This window comes from Gouania willdenowi, chromosome 5, assembly GCF_900634775.1.
Source record: "Gouania willdenowi chromosome 5, fGouWil2.1, whole genome shotgun sequence".
NCBI lineage: Eukaryota > Metazoa > Chordata > Actinopteri > Blenniiformes > Gobiesocidae > Gouania > Gouania willdenowi.
In genome coordinates, this window is record NC_041048.1 from 17,137,200 (window position 1) to 17,157,382 (window position 20,183).

At 40.2% G+C, this 20,183-nt stretch overlaps 1 protein-coding gene across 2 annotated transcripts; it reads right to left on the reverse strand.

Moving 5' to 3' along the window:
- Window positions 1-9,552: 9,552 nt before the first annotated feature.
- On the reverse strand, window positions 9,553-19,538 carry patz1 (POZ/BTB and AT hook containing zinc finger 1). Of its 2 annotated transcripts, XM_028447557.1 has the most exons (5): window positions 18,218-19,538; window positions 16,501-16,564; window positions 16,245-16,416; window positions 14,492-14,650; window positions 9,553-12,611 (listed from the first exon to the last, which is right to left on the reverse strand). In XM_028447557.1, the coding sequence occupies exons 1-5, from the start codon at window positions 19,366-19,368 to the stop codon at window positions 12,145-12,147; spliced, it is 2,013 nt and encodes a 670-aa protein (XP_028303358.1). In that variant the 5' UTR covers window positions 19,369-19,538; the 3' UTR covers window positions 9,553-12,144. The 2 variants fall into 2 exon arrangements, with proteins under 2 accessions (XP_028303358.1, XP_028303359.1); XM_028447558.1 differs by lacking the exon at window positions 14,492-14,650 and having other exon boundaries at window positions 9,556-12,611.
- Between the last annotated feature and the right edge of the window lie 645 nt (window positions 19,539-20,183).

Here is a 20,183-nt window from a genome sequence, read left to right on the forward strand (position 1 = left end):
AGCACAGTGTCTGTTCTGAGATGCTGCGGCTCATTTTTTGTATTCTAAACACAGATCTCCTCTCACTTCTTTACCTTGAGTGTCCCTGTTTAGCCTTTATAAGTGCAGAAGGAACTGAAAAAGTATTCTTGCACTTCTTCACAAGTTAACATTTATGCCTTTGTGTTTGTTTTTTCAACCTATTTCAACTTTTTCAACCAATTTCAACTTTTTTCACCAAATTGCTAATATTAAGCTATTGCTAGGTTGTTGCTATTGCTAGGTGAATGATAAAGCTATGCTACTGCTATCGCTAGGCTAGTGCTAACACTAGACTAATGCTAACGCTAGGCTAATGTTAACCCTAGGCTAATGCTATTGTTAGGCTAGTGCTAACATTAGCCTAATGCTAACATTAGGCTAATGCTAACATTAGGCTAATATTAACGCAAGGCTAAAGTTAATGCTAACGCTACGCTAATGTTAGGCTACTTACTTATTCAACTTTAAAAAAAAAATGTCAACCAAGTTCAACTTTTTTCAACCAATTGCTAATATTAAGCTATTGCTAGGTTATTGCTATTGCTAGGCAAATGCTAACACTATGCTACTGCTATTGCTAGGTCAGTGCTAACGCTGGGTTAATGCTCACGCTAGGCTACTGTTAATGCTAGGTTAATGCTAATGCTAGGCTAATGTTAATGTTTGGCTAAGGCTGATGCAAGACTAATGCGATTGCTAGGCTAATGCGATTGCTAGCCTAATGCTATCGCTATGCTAATGTTAACATTAGGTTCATGCTAATGCTAGGATAATGCTAATGCTAGGTTAATGCTAATGCTAAGCTAATGCAATTGCTAGGCTAAAGCGATTGCTAGCTTAAAGCTAACGCTAGGCTAATGTTAATGTTTGGCTAATGTTAATGCTAGGCTGATGCGATTTCTAGGCTAATGCTAATGCTAAAGCTAGGCTAATGCTAAGGGTTTCAACTTTTTTCAACTTTTTTCAACTTTTTTCCAACTTTTTCAACTCGTTTTCAACTTTTTTTTAACCCATTTCAACTTCTTTTTTTTTCAAATTTTTCAACCCATTTCTACTTTTTTTCTTTTTTAACCTAATTGCTAATTCTTGGTTAATGCTAATGTTAGGCGAATACTAACACTAGACTAATGAAATACGATGCCGTTCAGCACATTTTCTTCAGGAAATGCAAATATTCTAGTTAAAATTGCCTTCCTGATCCTGATTCTCCTGCCCTTAGTGAAAGAAGAAAAAAATAATCCATTTATGTTTGTTTTCTGAATACTTGTGTGTTGATTATGGAAAGCCACTTGAATATTATTTTGGTATTGTTACTTTAACTAACTAATGGAAATAGTAACGCGTTACTGAAAAAAGTGGTCATGACTTCCCCTCCAATATATATATATACATATATATTGACTTTATTGTTTATTATTATTACTTTCCTTATCATTGCAGTTTTATGTGATTGCACAATGCACATATTGTGTTTTTTGTAAATTAGTTTTGAAGAAGAATAAAAAATTTTGAAAATGTTTCACTATTCAAAGGTTCTCACGACAGATATGTATTTAGATCCACTGTATTAGAGTAACGCGTTAATAAGTAACTAAGTTACCATCATCTATGGTTATATCTTAGAATGTCATACCTTTGATTTTGTTGATATTAGAGTTTAAACAGGCTCTTTACCCTGGCTTTATTATGATTTCATTTGGAAATAGAAACATGCATTTTGGGCAAGGACATGCAAACTCCACACGACAGATGCACCGTTTGATGCTAACCTGCACATTAATGCTGATGACACAAATATTTACTGCTATGGATCAACTCTTTTTGACTTGTTCTTAATGCAGACAAACAAAGCTGTTGCTTTTTTGAAATTACAGAAACATCTCAATCAATCCCCTTAGTGTCCCCCCTTGAGGCAAAGGAGATAGAGTATGTTCACATCTATAAATATCTTGCTATTTCAATTTATGACTCTTACTTTTAAACTGCATGTTGAGAATATTGTGAAGAAGCTCACACTAAAACCGGGATTTAATGCTAAAAAGGCGTCTTGCTGCTGCAGCTACTTTTTATACCTGTGCTGGATTATGGTGATATTTTATCTATGAACACTTCTGCTCATTGTCTTAAAATGATTGACTCTGTTATACACTCTTCTTTGAGGTTCATCACAAACTGTAAAATTCTGACCACTGTGATTTGTACTCTTGAGTGGGTTGGCCTGCTCTGTACATCAGAAAAACACCCCCTGGTTAACTTTTACATGCAAGGCAATACAAAACTACTATACTGCCATTTGTTCCCTTCTTGTTGCTCATAGTGAACTAGGGAAAAGGGCCCACTTTGCTTGCGACTCTTGGAATTTTCTTCAAAATGACTGGAAATTGACTAAGCTAATTTCAGTAAACTCTAATAAATTCAAACTCAGGGGCGGATTCACTAAAGGTTTAGGGATATTAAAACGTGTGCAAACGTCACTCTTATAAAGGGTACAAGGGAACCAGCACCAGGGAATCAGGAGTGCACGGCTGCTGTGCGTCAGAATGCACCTTCAATCCATTTTGCGTATTTCCCTAAACACGCTAAATGTTTTGGTAAACAATTTAGACACAATAGGTAGACTCTCCTAAACGTTAGTGTGTTGGGGTTCTGTCATTCACAAACATTAAATGTATCAGACACAACTGTTTAAATGAAATCCATCTCATCTCCTATGTCAGATGCCGTATTGGAGGCTTTACTTGCTGTCGGTTGTTCTGGGAATTGGAGGATCATTTCAGTACGGTATTCAGGTTTCTTTCATCGCTTCTCCAGCAGTGGTAAGATTCCTCTTCTGTTGTGAAATGTTGTTGATATTGGTGGCAAAGCAGTACAATGCATGTAGAAAAAGATGTATACATCACCAGCGATGGCTCTACAGGTGTCATTAACTTTTAAACAACTGCTCTTCCACTGGGTATTCCCAAGTCTTGTCGATTTTGATTATCATTTCTGTTTGTGATTTTTAGATTTGCCCCAAAAACATCAGTAACATAGTCAGGTAAAACCATGTTCAGAGCTTTGTGAACGACACTTGGATGCAGCGGTACGGTGCTCCAGGGGATGATTCTACCAACTAGTTTATCTGGTCCTTTATCGTGGCTGTGCTGAGCCTGGGGGCATGGGCAGGGGCAGTGCACTGTGGGAACCAACCAGTGACCTGTGGCTGGTACGACTTACACACACACACACACATAGGACAACAACAAACAATGGGTTAGATAAGGAGCCCCAAAGATGATCCAAATGGTCCAAATATAAACTCAGATTTTAGATGTCAGCCATTTATGGGAGTGATGATAAATTTGACAATACTTACAGGATTTTTTTTATTGAATGAGTTGAGTTGTTTGCTATGATTTTGCAGGAAAAAAAGCTCTTCTGATCAACAATATTGTAGGCATCGCTGGTGCTGCGCTCATGCTCTTCAGTCGCATGGTGAAGTCTTTTGAGATGATTTTGCTGGAAAGGTTTATCTATGGGTACAATTTTGGTGAGTTTTTGTGAAAAATGGTGTATCTTTAAACATTTAGGGAGGGTAAGGCAGAGTTGAGAGAGACAAAAGTATCTCATTGTCCTTATTGGAAACCTTGAGGACCAGGTTCTATTTCATAATATTTCATGAGATGTCTCACTATGGGATGCACACTCCCTGCAGCCCTCAGAAGCACTTTTTTCAATGCGCCAAGCCCTGACTTGGCTGGAGGAACTGTCCATCTGACAGGGACACTCATACCCTCTATAAGAGGGAGGGCAGATGTGCAGTTCCTCATTCAAACACCTCTTCTCTCTCTCATGCACATCTCGCATTTTTACCAGCTTAACTGTCCATAGGCGGATCTTTGGTTTCCAGTCCACAAAAGCTGGTAAGTATAGACGCGTTGCGTGGACCACAACAGGTCGAGAAGCAGCCAGTGCTTATCTTGCTCTGCTCGGTTAAGTGCTGCTCTGTTCACAGGTCAGTGAACCTCAGAGTCCTAGCTCCGGCTCTCTGCGCTTTTCTAACGCTGTTGCTTTGTGACACGTTGGTCCTCGAGCGGCTCTCTCATTCCGGTGACCGCCCCGCTCAGAGCTCAGCATGAGCCAGGTCCAGAGCTCCCAGACATCAGCACAACAGTTGTAGTCTCAGGCCCAGCCTTACCCTTGACGCCTCTGGCCTCTTAGGCACGTTGGCCTTCTTCGCAATGCCCTCACTCCGGTGACCGCCCCGCTCTGAGCTCTGTATAGGTCCGGAGCTCCATGGTCTCAGCACAGTAGCTGCCCTGCCCTCAACGCCTCCGGGCTCCTCGGCTATTCTCCCGAGCGCTCACGACAGTGAACGGCTTGGCCAAAAGCTCCATACCATTGGTATCTGAGCCTCCAGACACCAGCGAGCCAGCTGCTGTCTCGGACCAATACGCTGTCCTTGGTGTCTCTGATGCTCCAGCATGCGCAAACCTCCATCCCTGCTAGCACGTTATAGCCGCCGCGTGATAGCCCAGGTTAATTCCACCTGGCTCTCCTTCCTGCGTCAAGCACGGCCGTGGAGGCCAAGGCTCCCCCCAAGGAGGGAACGGGATGCTTTCAGGGTCGCCTTACTTAATTGCCTTGCTTGTCACTGAGATTTGCTGTTCGGGGCCTCTCACTGAATCCGAGGGTGTTTGTGCGATGCACGGAGGCAGCAATAGCCCCGGTGAAGAGGCGGGGCATCCGCTTGGCCACCTATTTGGACGGATGGCTGCTTTTGGCACAATCGAAATTAAAGGCCACAGCGCACACACGCATTCTGTTACGTCACCTATCCGATCTAGGATTTGTGATAAACGCTGAAAAGAGCATGTTGTCCTCTACAAAGGAAACTGTCTTTCTGGGACTGTTCCTTGCGCTCAGAGCCTCTCACTGTACACCTGTCGGCACAGCAGATGGAGACGTTCAGGGCATGCCTAGTGCTGTTTTGACCGGGCAAATCTGTTCAGTTCAGATTGTGTCTTCGGTTACTCGGGTTGATGGCTTCGACCATCCACGTCATCCACATAAGGGAATTCCAGCTGTGGGTGGCCTGTCATGGGCTCAACCCTGTGCATTATGGCGCAAGGAGGGTGCTGGTTACGCCAGAGTGCAGCGCACTCACATTTTTATAACAAAATTGTCAAATTTTAATACTTTGACTAAAATGTTTACTGTTGGAATAGAATGAACTGCACTATGTTATTTGTATTCAGCAGATTTAGTTACTTTTTAAACTATTCAACTCAGAAAGAACATCTTTTGCTATATCTTCCCCTGCTAATAGATGAGAGGACCACCAGGAATAAAACAAGGTAGGAGTATAAGGAAACCTACTTGAGGATGTTACATTTCTTCATGAAAAGTAGTCTTTATCTAAAACGGTTGTTTAGCTCTGGTTTGATGGGTCAAAAATGACTCCCACATCACAGTGACACACTCGTAAAGGGTCAGACAATATTCGGGAACAATTAGTGACAACTAACAGTGTTTGAAGAAGGCAATTTGTTCTGGCTTCAATACCATCCCCAATTTTGTACATCTTCAATGAACAATAAAGTAATTATAAACATAAAGGTCAGGTCCAACATTAGATTATTATTACCCTCAGACATAATTTAAATTGTTTAAAGTTGTTGTGTGGATGTGAACCACATGTTTTTCCCATAGGGCTGTGAATAACTAGGAAAGAACACTCAATCAGTAAAATAAAAAAATAAAAAATAAATATAAAACAGTGAAGGTTAACGCATTTATCTTCGGAACCATTTATGTTCAGGGTTCTGAAGGTCTGCTGGTGACTATCTCCAGCTCTCAATGGAGGCGAGGTGGGGGGCCCCACTGGGCGGGGTGCCAGTCCATTGCAGGACAAACACTTAGAATTTAGAATTCTGAGCAATTTAGAGTAAAATTAACATAACATAATACGGTATGTTTTTGGATGGTGAAATAAAACCAGAGTATGCCGAAAGCCCACATAAACACAGGGAGAACATGTAAAATGCAAATGTCCACCCTGGGGCTTGAAACTCCTGGTAAGTTGTGTGATTAGCAACATGACATGGCATGAATATACATTATATTGCCAAAAGTATTTGCTTTCCTGCCTTAATTTACACTCATATAGACTTTAGCATTATGCCATTGTTAAACCACAGTGTCAACTATTCCTAGGAAGACTTTCTATGAAGTTTATGAATGTCCTTATGGGAATTTCTGACCATTCTTCCAGAAGGGTATTTGTGAGGTCAGACACTGATGTGGAGAAGAGAAGACCTGGCTCGCACCCTCACTCTAATTAAAAATGGGGTTAAGGTCAGGACTCTGTGCACGCCGTCAAGTTCTTTAAAGGGGACATATCATGCTAAATCCACTTTTTTAGCCCTTAAATGCATTTTGTTGTATGTTTAGAGTGCTTAGAAGTACAGAAAAAATCAAATAAGTCTCTTCAGGTGCTCCGTAGATATCTTTATATTCTGTTTTGCTCATATTTTTCAATCTGTTTCGATTTTTCTATTCTCTATTACGTTTTTTGAACTATTACATCACAGTATTTCAGCGGAACTGCCAAATTAGTACATCAACTCCAGGTCCAACACTTCGAGCAATCCGCCATTTTTATTTCTCGCTTTTATTTTGTAGTCCAAGCTCAAGGATGCTGAAGTTACGAGAGGATAAGTCAAAATGTTCGATTGTTGGATGTAGTAACCCACATGCTTCATTACAACGTCTCCCAGCATCAGAACCTTTTCAAAGTGCCTGGTTGAGTTTTATTTTTCACAGAAATGTACCCACATCTGTGGGTAAGGTCATTTTTGTGTGCGCGAAGCACTTCAAGGATGACTGCTTCAGCAACCTCCGCCAGTATAAAGAAGGATTTGCCAAAAGACTTTGTCTGATTGAGGGTTCAATTCCTGCTATCTTTGGAGACAACGAACAAAGCACTTCGGTAAGCTGTAAATAACGCTAAAAAGTGTGATGATAAGATGTCCCTGTCATTGTTTTGTTAGCATTCGCAGTTGCACCATCTTCAGACTTCATATGTTTGCGCTGTGCGCTCGTTTTAGATCCTTGATGATATGGCCAACGTGATTTAATTTAAGTATAAAGTTTTCATTAGTCATTTCATTTTGCCGTTTTTGTCTTTGAAAAGACTGTATTAAAATGCATTTTGTGACGTTAGCTTGGTGCTAGCGTTAGCTCGGCGCTTGTGTTAGCTCACTTGTTAGGGTTCTGCAGGTTCATCATCTTCATTCGAACATGTAAGGCTGGATGGACAAGTCTTCTGTTGTTGACATTTTGTAAATAACCTCTGAATAAAAAGTTTATGCTCCGCTACGTAGCCGTATCTCTTCTATCAAACTACAAAAATGGCCGAGCAGGGTGGAGTTGAACCGAGTGTCACCTGAAAAGGGGGCGGGGTATGGAGTGTCTCATTTGCATTTAAAGAGACCGCACCAAAACGAGTAGCTCTCAGAAGCACATCAGAAAAGGGGTAGAAAAGGGGCCTGTGGAGCTATAATAATGAGGAATTCAGACCCAAGCATTGCAGTTCTGCTTTATATAGACCATAACTGTATGATTTATATGTAAAAAGGAAGGATTTAAAACCATGATATGTCCCCTTTAACACCACACTTGGTTTTTTGCATTGCACTTGGTGATGTAAAGCTTGGATGCAGGTGCTCGACCATGGGAACCCATTTCATGAAGCTCTCCATGCACTTTTCTTGAGCTAATCTGAAGATCGCGTTTGTAAATATTGATGACCCTGCGTACTTAGAGGTAGATTACAGAAAGTATTTCATTTTAGAAAGGAGCACCAAGCCACAACCCTCTAGCTGCTTCCCTGAAGACCAGACCAAAAACATGCTCGAAGTACTACTAATAACTAATTGTGTAATATGTTTGTTTTCTATCAATCTTGTTTCATTTTTTTAGATAATTAAGTCTATTAAACTTCTCTGAAAAAGAAAGATGTTTGTGTTGGCTGAAGTTACTGCACATCTTAATCTATAAAAAAAGATTATAGGCTGAATTGGTATTTGTTTATTTTTATCATTACAAAATACCAGAAATTATTGGGATACATTTTTTTTGTTTATATCGTCCATCCCTAGGACAACAAGTGTGTTCTAACAAATGTTAGAAGTGCTGCATTTTACACACCTGTATTCAGTGATTTGGATAAATGAGCATATACTTAGGCTGTGTTCAAAATCGTATACTAACGTACTCCACACTCAGTGAGTATATACTGTCTCCTATATACTATTAGTATGATTAGGATGATGACCGTTCCCACTGAAGTATAGTACTTCCAAGTTTCCCAACATGCATTTCAAACCTACAATGACAAAAACCTGAAGCACACATAGGCTAAATATTTCCGTTGATTCGCCACCTTTCAAAGTTCCATAAGCATTTTACGTGAGAAATTGACCAAGTAGAACATGTGGTCATTTGAGCCACAAAACTTGCTAACATTGCATGCCGACATTTTGGAGATTTTTGGAGACCAGCCATTGTGCTACTGACAAAACGTCCAGGTAATTTCAAAGCAAAAGCCCTATTTACAAAGGCGTTAAGAACTAATGGAAGACAAGAATAGATACTTTTGTTTTGAAACAGGGATGTTTGCCTTTTAGCTTGAAGCCAGTCCCAGGATGATTTTTCGCAATGCATCATGGGGCGGTGGAGTATGACTTGTGTGCCCACCGTGCATACTTAAAAAATGTCCTAATATAGGATACATCCGGGTATTTCTTGCATACGCAATCTTTCCATACTATCTAATTGGAACACACTACATACTCATTTAGACATCAGATTTAGTATGAGTAGTACATGTTAGTATGCAAACTAGCCTTGGTCTATTACAGTGTCGCTACCAGGACTCAATTTTATAGTACGCACAGATCCAGTGTGTGTGCAGACTTCTTCTCTGGACGTATGTTTACAGCACTTAATAACAGCGCCGCTTTTACGGTTTAAATGATCAACTTACGGAATTACTGAAGGATGAGTTCACTTAGGATGTAGGCTTATTTAAGAAGTTAACTGCTTTAATTTTGCGCCGGGAAATTGAGGAAGCCTCCCCCCACTGCAGCCGTCTCACTGTAGCGGGAGGGAGTGAAGGTCTACAGACAGTGAAGGACGGTGGAGTAGTTCCTTGAAGACGCTTGAAAAGTTGACGTTTTTCAACTTTGATTATTTCAACTAGAATCACGCAAGTTGGGTCGCTTGAAGACGCGTCATTTACATTGATTTTGAATGTAATCTAGTCACTTCAGTCGCGTTCGGTGTGAACGCACCTTTAAGGCTTTACAGCAGAGGATGGTAACAGCGTGCAGAAACACAGATGGATACAGCCCAGCAAAACGTTATGGTGACGCCGCACCAGGCTGAGAAACATGGTGGACACACCTTCAAAAACAATTGTACACATTGTGCATACAGGACAGGATTCCGGCGCCATTGGTCTATTACACCGTGCAGATGTGATGGAGGACTGGAGCAGTGGCACATCAGCGTTTAAGTATCAAAAGAACAATTACTCCTGGACAACCGTTTAACGAGTGTTTCATTTGCAATTTATTCAATTTTCTCCTCTTTAACCAGAAGGGAGCAAAGGTTCAAGAACAGAGTACAAAAACAAATGTCTAGAAAAGTAAGCTTATTGTGAAATATGTCCAAAGACGTTAATAACAAAACATGTAACTTGCATGTTTTAAGAGCGATTCTGTTGAATATGATAAAACGCCAAGCGCAGACATTGTCTTTTTTGTGTTTTTTTTCTTCTTTTTTTTTTTTTTTTACAAAAGTGTCAATGCAAGTCACTGTACAATTCTTTACCTTTAGAAAAGAGGAACTGTTTTAATCCACTGCTGTGCACAATCAGTATTTAAAAGGCACTTTGCAACATACAAAATGCTGAAAGCAACCGACTGAAATAATTAGACATCTTTTACATGAGAGTACCAACACGACAACTCAAGAGAGCAGACATAACAAAACAGTTTGTTACAGCATCGTTCACATGAAGAAAATGTAGAGGTCCAGGACATCATTTCTCTCATTACGGCCACACTGTGCACGCTAAAACGACAGCTAGCGCTCACTGTTCTTTCATTTCTAATTATAGGAAGAAAAACAGGTTTAACTTTTTAGGAGGTAAATAATATTACAGAGTGGATCAAAAAAGAAAAAAAAAATCCATAGACTTTGTTAAACGCTGGCAGTGTGAGCACAGAAAGCAGTGGAGCATCGCTGTCATCAACCAGTGATTGACGTTCAGTTCCCAGCTCACGCAGTGTACGCTTAAAAAAAAATAATAATCATAACTTAACATAGCTCAACAAAACGGACAAGAAATTAAAACATATGTACAAGACCACCACTGAAAAACACGCATCATATTGGTGTAATCATATATTTATATATGTATATCTAAACGTATAGGCTGTGTATATGGAAGGTATATATACACATGTTACAATCACAATACAACCATAAATAAAAGAGGAATGTTTGGAATACATAACGCAATACAAATAATCAGTAAATAAGAAAATCTGGAAACAGGACACACTGATGTACACACCATCTGACACACACACTCACAAATACACACTTTGCTGTCAGGCTTGCATCGTTTGATACAGAACATTTCATGTAAACGACGTAAAAGATTGCGTTGCAGAGCCCTCTGATGCCACATGACTTATTCATACTAACAGTTTAGATAATATGATTGTACGCAAATTAAAAATATATTTAGTTAGTTTACATTTTTAGTGTAAACACCTCAAAGATTGATCCAACACTGGCTGTCTGGCACTGAAGCTAAACTAACCGTACACAGATTTTCCTGTTAAAAAAAAAAAAAAAAAAAAAATATGTTAAAGAGAAAAATAACATTTAACAGTGAAAATTTAGTTACATGTCCTCCTTTTGACTGGACAAGAGACCGATGGTGGATTATTATTAACAATTCTGCTTACCATCTAAAATGTCACGACACAAATATATAACACAAATTATTCTAAATAAGCAACAGACATGATTTCTGTAAAACAGAGTGTACACAGAACTTTATAATTTAAAAATCAATCTATATTAAAAAACCTTCTAAAAATATATATTTTACCTTGGTCCTGGTTTAATATACATAACCAATTTATCACCAAATGTTTTTTGTTGTGTGGAAACAAAAACCATTTGGGATGAAGTCCATCCCAGATGATTTAGGGCTCATGACCCTGGGCCTGACACTTGCCTATTACAGCGCTAAAGCACAGAAACACAGTCATAGTCGCACACATTCAGTCCTGAAGCCAATTTACAACCATTGTTCCAACCATCACACCTCAAAACCGCTTTCTCTCAGTATAGGCAAGACTCTAAAATCAGGTTTTTAATACCTTGTTTTGACAGTCTTTGACCTGATAATAATGACAGAGGGCGTCTGATTTTTAAAACTAATCGATTTTCTTTTCCTTCTTTTTTATCAAAAAAAGAGCCTGACAGCTTCTGGTAAATAATGAGGTGGGAAAGCAGCAGACAAATCTGTCACAAAGTCAAAGGAGATCTTATTGTGAGGCTGATGTAATGTTACCTATACAAATGGCAAGTTACATACTCTGAACCAAACCATGCCTGTGTCCTTACAACAACCTTCTCAAATTAGTTTAGACCCTTTCTGGCTCCATTTGTTTCCAACCTTTAATAAAACAGCACTATGTACTGAAGACGTATGAAATAGTTTATGGCTGATTGGATTACCAATTGTGCCAGAGCAGCTAATTGAAGAGGGTAAAGACTGGTAAAGACGCAGTACTGTTGTGGTAAGAAGCACAGGCAAATGATTGAGCTAGAAAAGACCAAACTCCAACACATCCAAGTCGCCTAATGAAAACAAAACCTTGAAGTTCTTGTTCTTTTATTTTTTTTTCTTAAATAAACCCTCATAGGAAGCAAACTTCTTCAAACGCTGAAAAAGTAGAAATGTAGAAATCATACGGCAGTCTTGTTTACACGGTGAGTCATTTGAAATCTGTTCTTGAGGCAAACAAAGATTCTGCTGTGAGCTTCATCTCATCTCTAAGAATGTTTCTCTTCAAAATCAACTCCGCTCTGACCCGCGTCAGTGTCCACCAGTGACGAGGCAAACGCAGACTGGACTATCTGAAAGCCAAAGGACTCCAACAGAGACATGTTTTGTTGAGGGGAGAAAGGAGAGTTCAGCGATGGGGCCATTTCACTTAAACCACACCCGGAAGCGACCTGCGACTTCGTGGCTTTGTGAACTCTGTGCTGATGCTTGTTGAGGTAGGACTTTGTGCGGAAGGCCTGACCACAAATCCCGCAAATGAACTTCTTTTCAGGTTCGGCCTTGGCTTTAGCTCCCTCTGGATACACGCCGTTACAGGCTAAAGTAGACATCGCCGTCTCTGCCCCGTCAGCTTTTTCTGGTGATTTGAGCTCATTGCTGTTGTTCAATTCCTGGAACGAAGGATCGGATTCTTCCAATTCCAGATGAGGGCACTTTTCAGGATTTTCTTGTCCATCTGAAGTGGAGGAAAGTTAACAGAAAGAAGACAGACATTAGAAGAAATGTAAAACAAGATAGAAACGTACATCCTGTAGCTGGAATCCACAAACATTAAGAGGAGAAAGACTGAGGTTGCCACCATGCATGAATGTAGGAAATTAAGATTTAGGGCATTAAGAGCAAAGACTAAAAAATGAAGCTACAACTTTAAACACATCTCAGTCCATTTGACCAGTATTCATTAATAACTCCGCTGTGCTCATCCACCCAGCAGGCCATGCCACCCTTCGGCTTAACCGTACTGACCTGCAACAGACTCATGGACAGGGAGGCCAGGCACCCCTCCAGAGCGACACTCCCAGAAATACGGAGCACCCCCTGGCTTTCCTACAAGCAGCTCAGGCTGCAAGCAGAGTGTCGAAGGGCCCAGTTGAGGAAGAACTGAGGGTCCAGAGAGCGCGTGAAAGCAACCCTCTCCCTGGGAGGGGGTGAGACGGCTGGCACACGGGTCTACATGACACCCATCCAGGGAGGAGGGGGAGGGACAGACATGACAGTCCGGCGGAAACCAAATGGAGTTATTTTATTATCATTTCTTTTATTACAAGAAACTTGAAAGGCAGAACAGAATGATTGCGTTCATGCTCATGCCCATCCACTAAAGCGGTCAGTGAAGAATGAAAGGTGCCAGTAAAAACAAAAAACAAACTTAAATCAGTTAATTTTAAGGCTCTCTTGAAATTGGCCCTTAAATATTTGGTTTTCTAAACAACCTGTCTAAATTACATGGGCATTTTTGTTTGTTAAACGCAGTAAAAGTCTTCCCGACCGGTCAGACAATTTCGTTCAGTTACTCGTGACATTTTCGTAGTTGCGTTTCCATTCCTTAAAAATGCGCAAAATCTGCCGCAATAAAATTTGGTAATAGAAACATTAATTTAGAAAAAACTCTCAAATATATATATATATATAAAAAAAAAATGTATTTTACGCTTTGATGAGATTTTTCAGATGCTTTGATATTGTTATGTTATTGCATGTTAATGCAAAAGTGCCTTGGAAACACTTTTTACAGTCTGGTCACGTGACGTACCTGGTCACATGACCACTTCTCTCCGAGAAAACAAGGGAGACTAGAAGCTCTTCAAAAAAACCAGGGCAAATGGAGCATGTTTTACTAGATGATCATGCAACAGTGCGTGGAGCTTAAGTGCTGATGAACCAGCCAAGCAGTGCACGTTTCAGTCACCTTTTCAGCCACGGTCATGCTCAGCAGACAAACATACAGACCAAAGCCACCAACGACTCAGCAACAACACTTAACTGGATCAATCACAATGGATTTCTGGCTATAGTTATGACATATTTAGGGGATTTTGTCCAGAGAAATTAGTCTGCAAGTGAACATTTGGCTTTAATGATCATTATTAAAAGCAGGATAGCTTTTAGGGGAGGTGAGTGACGATACAGAAAAGCTATGACGGGTTCATTGGTTCATCAAAGTTGGGAAGTGTGATCCAATCACATAGAGAACCTTTAATAATTTCCATAATAAAGGTTCAACTAAACAATAATTTCTCAATAACACGTAGAAGGTTAAAACGTTCTGGCTGAAATAACTAACTATAACTTATGTAAAACCTGGAAATTTGACACTTTCTTGCTTGCATTGTCCAAACTCAACATTAATCAACTTGTTCTGCAGATAAAGTGAAGTACTGAATGAAGAAGCAACTACACAAGCTGGAGCAAAAAGCTTGAAAGCAGGGACTGATGTATGCTTGTGTTTTAAATACACACAGGGATGAGGCAGCACAGCACATTCCTCTAAACTGCAGCAGAACAACATGAGAGTAAGACACATGATTGTTAGGGATGGGCTGAGCGTCTGCTTGCCTTCCACTGAGCACTGGCGTCCCATGTAGTAAGGGCTGCCGTTTTGCATCTCCACCTGCCCCCTTGGCTCAGGAAAGCTGTGCACTGTGGCAGAAGGGGGCAGTGAAGAACCGTGGTGCGTCTTTATATGAACCTTAAGGTAAGACGCAGTGGAGAAACCTGGGACCAGAAGAACAAAGAACAAGGCAGGTGCTTGTAACAGTCGAGGCCTTGGTTTTATGAGGGGAATAGAGACACAAAGACAGGCTGCCATCACTGAAAAAACACTATAAAGGTAAAACCTGCTTCACACCAAAGCCTTAATGTTGTGTTCAATGTTTCAGTGTAATAAATAATCCCAACTTTGACTCTGACTACACCAGAAGCCTATTGCTAATCAAATATTTTACCAAGAAAAAGGTCAACCTCATCCTCAGCCCAGACAAGGGAATCCCTTAAGAATCAAATCTCTTGCTATACAGTTTGCCATTAACCAACCACTTTTCATTCTGCTGCAAATAGCAATCAGAATTGTTTCTAATGTTGATTTTTGGAGTTCACACAAATTACTTGCTTTTAAAACCCAAAATTAAAAAAAAAAAAAAAAGAAAAGTGTACTAGTAGTGTTCTATAAATCAAGGAATTATCTGTTACCAAAACATATTTAGGAAATGTCTCATTTAAAAGATGGAGGTTAGAACTTAAGAGGAACTCAAATATAAAAATTTGCAGTATTTGTACAAAAATGAAAAGCTTCTATACCATGCGTGAAGTTAAATTGTGAAATTTAAACTAATTTCGAGCAAAATTATGTTAAAAAGAGGAATACATAGGTGATTCTTCAGAGGTATGTTGATAAATTATTAGCACAAGGTGCTCGCTTGTTATTTGGAGTAAAAAGGTGCTATGATATATTATTTATAAAGGTGTTTTTTTTTTATGTAAGGTTTCTGTACCGGTATTATTTTGCGTTGTTTATTCACATTATAGTTTTCAAATTGATAGTAAATTGAGACTTTCTGAACATTTAAGTTAGGAAATCTAGTAAAAAATTAAAGGGGTAGGATTAGATAAGTTTATACTTCTTCCTACTCCTTTTGTTCATGTAAACTGAGATGTGTAAGAATCTGAAGGCGATTTGTTGTTATTTCTTGATGTTAGTTTATTTGAAACTGTTTTTAAGTTGTCATTTACATTATGGAAATACAGAAATAAAATAAATCGAATCTCAAAACGAGCTATGAGGCTAAATACAACGCTAAGTATAATTCCAATCCATGTTATCAAGGCATTTATGTGTTTATAAAACAAAGTCCCTACATTATTCTGTTTCAGTGTTTATGGTTTTTTAGTGCCTACATATTGATAACGAAAATGTGGGTCAAACAAGCTATAACAAATGTGTTGAGGCATCTATCCAAAACATCTGACAGTCAAATATGATGAAGGACCACTGCATTTTCACCCTAAACAGCTTTCCAGATATGCACCTTGCATAAGAAACACAAAAACATAACTTTTACAGGGATACAAAAGTGCTGATGCTCACTTTTAGTTTCATGGGCACATTGCCGGAGTTAATTGTTCAGGTCGAGCTCAAACATTAACAAAAACATTGTAAATCCTTGCAGCTAATCTAGCGTGCAGTTCTAAACATTGGCGGGAAAATGTAGCGCTGTAAAAACCTCCACAATGTCCCCGTCCACAAGGAGTTTTGTTCCAGAGAACACAGTACCTCAGCAGCCCACTCCCTACCATTTCTAAAACACGTTACCTTTGTTGCAGATGAGGCAATAGTTGTGAGTTCCCTCGCTGTGTTTCTTGAGGTGATCGGTCATGTAGGCTGCTCGCAGGAATTTGCCGCAGACTTTGCAGGGGATTTTGTCTTCATGGCATGCGAGATGTGAACGAAGGCGATCTCTTGTAGCAAAAGAAGCATCACAAATCTAAAAGAAAAAAAAAATCGAGTTAGGAATCCTTAGAGAAATGTTTTTAAAAAGTGTTTAGAAAATGTGGATCCTTTCTGTTACCTGGCACTTGTGGGGTCTCTCTGTTGTGTGTACTTGTTTAATATGTCCATTTAGATGGTCTGGTCTGGGATAAGAGGCAAAAAAACATTTGGTTAAGAAAGAAGATAAAAGCATTTTGTTCCCACAAGCATTTCCAAAAAGTCACAGCATGTATATAACCGTCTCTGTGTGCTCTAGTTTCCAACACTGTGTTATGTTTGATTTACCAGTAAGATTGACTGGATGTGTATCCATAACTAGAGGTGTCCCAATCCGATATTAGCCTGAAAACAAACATCGGATTCAAATTTCCAAATTATTTTTTTTCATTTTCCCCAATTCATTTTTTTTTTTTATTTTATTCAATTGTAGAATACTGTAGATATCATTTTGAAGGTTAAAATTAATGTAACCAATTGGTTAATAATAAATGCGTGTTTTTCCTCATACCTACTGTTCCTGACTATTGTTCTCTGTTTGAGTGACATCACTTGATCAAGCCTTTTTTAATATTCCACACTACAAAATAAGCAATAATAATTTTTTTTATTAAAGAAAAAAAAATAATAATAAAAGTATGTAGAATTCATGCTGATACTGGATCAATATCTGTATCAGCCAATACGCAAGGCTGCAATATCGGAAATGAAAATGATGTATCGGGACATCTCTACCTATAACTATCAATTAGCCCTAGCAACATATTTAAACAAAAACCTATGTTTTTTGTTGATATACTGTATATAATTTTACCTGACCCAAGTATGGACTAATTAATGTTAAAGAAATGGTAAAGAAAAAAGCCTTTTGAAACTAAATCCTGTGTCAAAACGGTATCTAATTGTGATGTGGGCACAGGTTATCATCCAGCGTATCATCCACTCTGCAGAGAAGGTCATCGGCTGCAATCTGCCCTCCCTCCAGGACCTGTACGCCTCCAGGATTTTGAGGCGTGCAGGAAAGATTGTGGCCGACCCCTCCCACCCCGGTCATAAACTGTTTCAATCTCTCCCTTCTGGAAGAAGGTTTCGGTCCATCAGGACCAGAACCTCCAGACACAAAAACAGCTTCTTTCCCTCTGCCACCATCCACATGAACACACCCCAAGTCACCCACTGACCCCCCCCCCCCCCCACCCGATCACCACCTCCATGATGACATTATCTGCTGCACTGTGTATATATATATATATATCCTATTTATCCTTTATTCTCTATCCTTTATTTATCCCTCATCCTTTATATTTATCACTATTATTATTATTATTGTGGCTGGGTTGTTCTTTGTTTTTTTCTTTATTTGTTTTTTGTTGTTATTTGTTTTGTGCACCAACTACCAAGACAAATTCCTTGTAGTGTCCTTAAAACTGTACATGGCCATTAAAAACATTTCTGATTCTGATTCTAAGTAGTTTACACTCCACTGCAGTAGGGGGTGATATAGAGCTAGAAATATAATTTGAAGCCTGAGCTTGTTTTGACTCCATTTGAGCAGCAGAAAGCCAACAGAATATCATCTGAGTAATGACAACATGGGTAAACGTAGTTCAGATTAGCTGTATCTGGGGAAATATTTGTAAATAAAGTTGTAAACTAAGGCCTTCTTATGTTGTGTGTGTGTCTGTAATCTGTATGCTGTGTTTGTGAGTCTATGCATCTTCTCAATATTAAAACCTGGGGAACTTTCTATGTTATAAAGGTGGACAAATAAACTAAAAATGAAAAGAATGTACACTAACCTGGAGAAACCTTTCCCACAGCTTTGGCACACGTAAGGCTTCCCGACAGATCCGTCATGTGAGCGCACATGGTAGGACATCCTGTCTTTGCGTTTGAACCGGAGCCCGCACACGGGGCAGGCGTACGGTTTTTCCCCGGAGTGGGACAGCTTGTGTCGGTTCAGGTGGTACACGTCACGGAAAGCCTTCCCACAAGTTTCGCAGCCGACGTTCCCCCGGTTCCTCTCCCGCTTGCGGCCGTTATCGAGCCCTGCGTGAGACTGGACGCCGTTTTCCAGCAGGGAGACGCCGCCGTTGGGGTTGTTGACACCCCCGGTGGAGGCTCCGTGTTGGGCTTCGTGGTTTTTCAAGCGGGAAGCCTCGGTGAACGCTTTCCCACAGGTCCTGCACGGGAACAGCCCGCTCTGGTCCATGTGTACAGCCTCCTCGGCTTTCTTTGGTCCCATTCTGCTTCTCTTCAACGGCGGGGGGCCTCCGTCCTCCGTCCCCGGTACTTCCGCCCCTGGAGACAAGGGTAGCTCTTCAATGGGCTCCAACACGTCTCGCAGCATGACAGCTGTGGACTCACCACCAACGTCCACATGCATCTGTGTGCTGTGTCCAAAGCTCTGACCGTTCATTAGCATACCCGTCCCGTTAATCAGACCCTGCGGAGCCACCGGGAAAGCCTGCTCCGTGGCCCCGGTGGCCCGGAAGAGGCTGGCGTCGGTTCTCCGAGAGCTCGGGACGAGGATCTGGACTTTGGATTGCTTGATAACCTCCTGGCAGATTTCGATGACCGAGCGCATGAGCAGAAACTTAGCGGCTGTCATCAACTCCGGGAAGCACTCCAGGCGTACCACGATCCTGGAGGTGTAGGCAAAGTCTAGGATGTCTTTGAAAACTTTGGGGCTGATTGTGTGCATCTCCAGCTCCTTGGTGTCCCCCTCGTCTTCCGTCTGGAGGCCGAATACCGACTCAAAATATTCACTGCAGGCAGCGAGGACCGCTTTGTGAGCGGGGAAGCTCTCCTCGCCGACGCGCAGGATCACGTCGCAGAACCTGCCTCCATCTTTCCTCTGAACGTTGAGGTTGTGTAGCATCTCTGCACTGTGCTTGCTCACCTGATAGGTGTACGAAGAAGTCCAAGACGGCTCCGCTACTTTCTCCATGCCGTAATCATTCAACAACAAATGTGTAAAGTGACAACGGGCTGAGAAATCGATGACGGATGAACTATTAACGCTGCGAATTCTATCTTCCGTCCGCTTAGCACAGAACAGTAGTCATCAACGCCTGATGCTTTCATCAGCCTGATACCTTGTACGCATGCGCGAAAGGCTTCAGCATCCGGTCGTTTTATTTTACGGCAGTTCGAATACGTTGGACTATCACCATGGCGACAGTGGTAACAAACAATATGTCGGTTTTAAAATAAGGACAAAAGTAAAGATTTTATTTTGGCTTTTTTTTAAATTATGCGTTAATGCAGATATTTCGAATTTTTTAAAAAACAGCCATGTTTTTTGTGAATGAGTTAAATATTTAAAAATAATGCGTGTGCATTCTAAACCTGCTGCCAATACTTCCCAAATTATTGGAAGTGTATGTTTTAAGACATTAATTTTGGCGTTTTTTTCTGTTTGGTTTTTGATTGTCAGTGTTGTGCATTTTGTTAATGCGAAATAATTATTTAATATCTATATATATATTACGACTGTATTTCGACTAAATTTCCATTTCTAGCTTTTGTGTTAGTCTGCATATGTGGATTAAAGTGTCTGAATGGATGAATGAAAATTGATTTGGATGCATCATTGCAGTTTTTATCATTTGTTATTAGATTATAAATTTAGTATCTAAGTATTTAATTGAAGTACTTCGTTGCTGCTGGTAGACAGGCAAATCCAATTTGACAAACATGTCATTTGGGATTTTCAAATTACAGTTAATCTTTAAGTGTACTGTCTCAAAACCTGTTTTCCAA

Excerpts from the sequence above, each read along its gene's own strand:
- patz1 (XM_028447557.1), bottom strand. The coding sequence starts at position 19,368 with ATGGAGAAAGTAGCGGAGCCGTCTTGGACTTCTTCGTACACCTATCAG. Across the intron at positions 14,651-16,244 it reads TTGCCTCATCTGCAACAAAG|GTTTCTCCACTGCGTCTTAC; the intron begins GTAACGTGTTTT and ends TTCTGGTCCCAG. Across the intron at positions 12,612-14,491 it reads ACGCCAGTGCTCAGTGGAAG|ATGGACAAGAAAATCCTGAA; the intron begins GCAAGCAGACGC and ends CCTCCACTTCAG.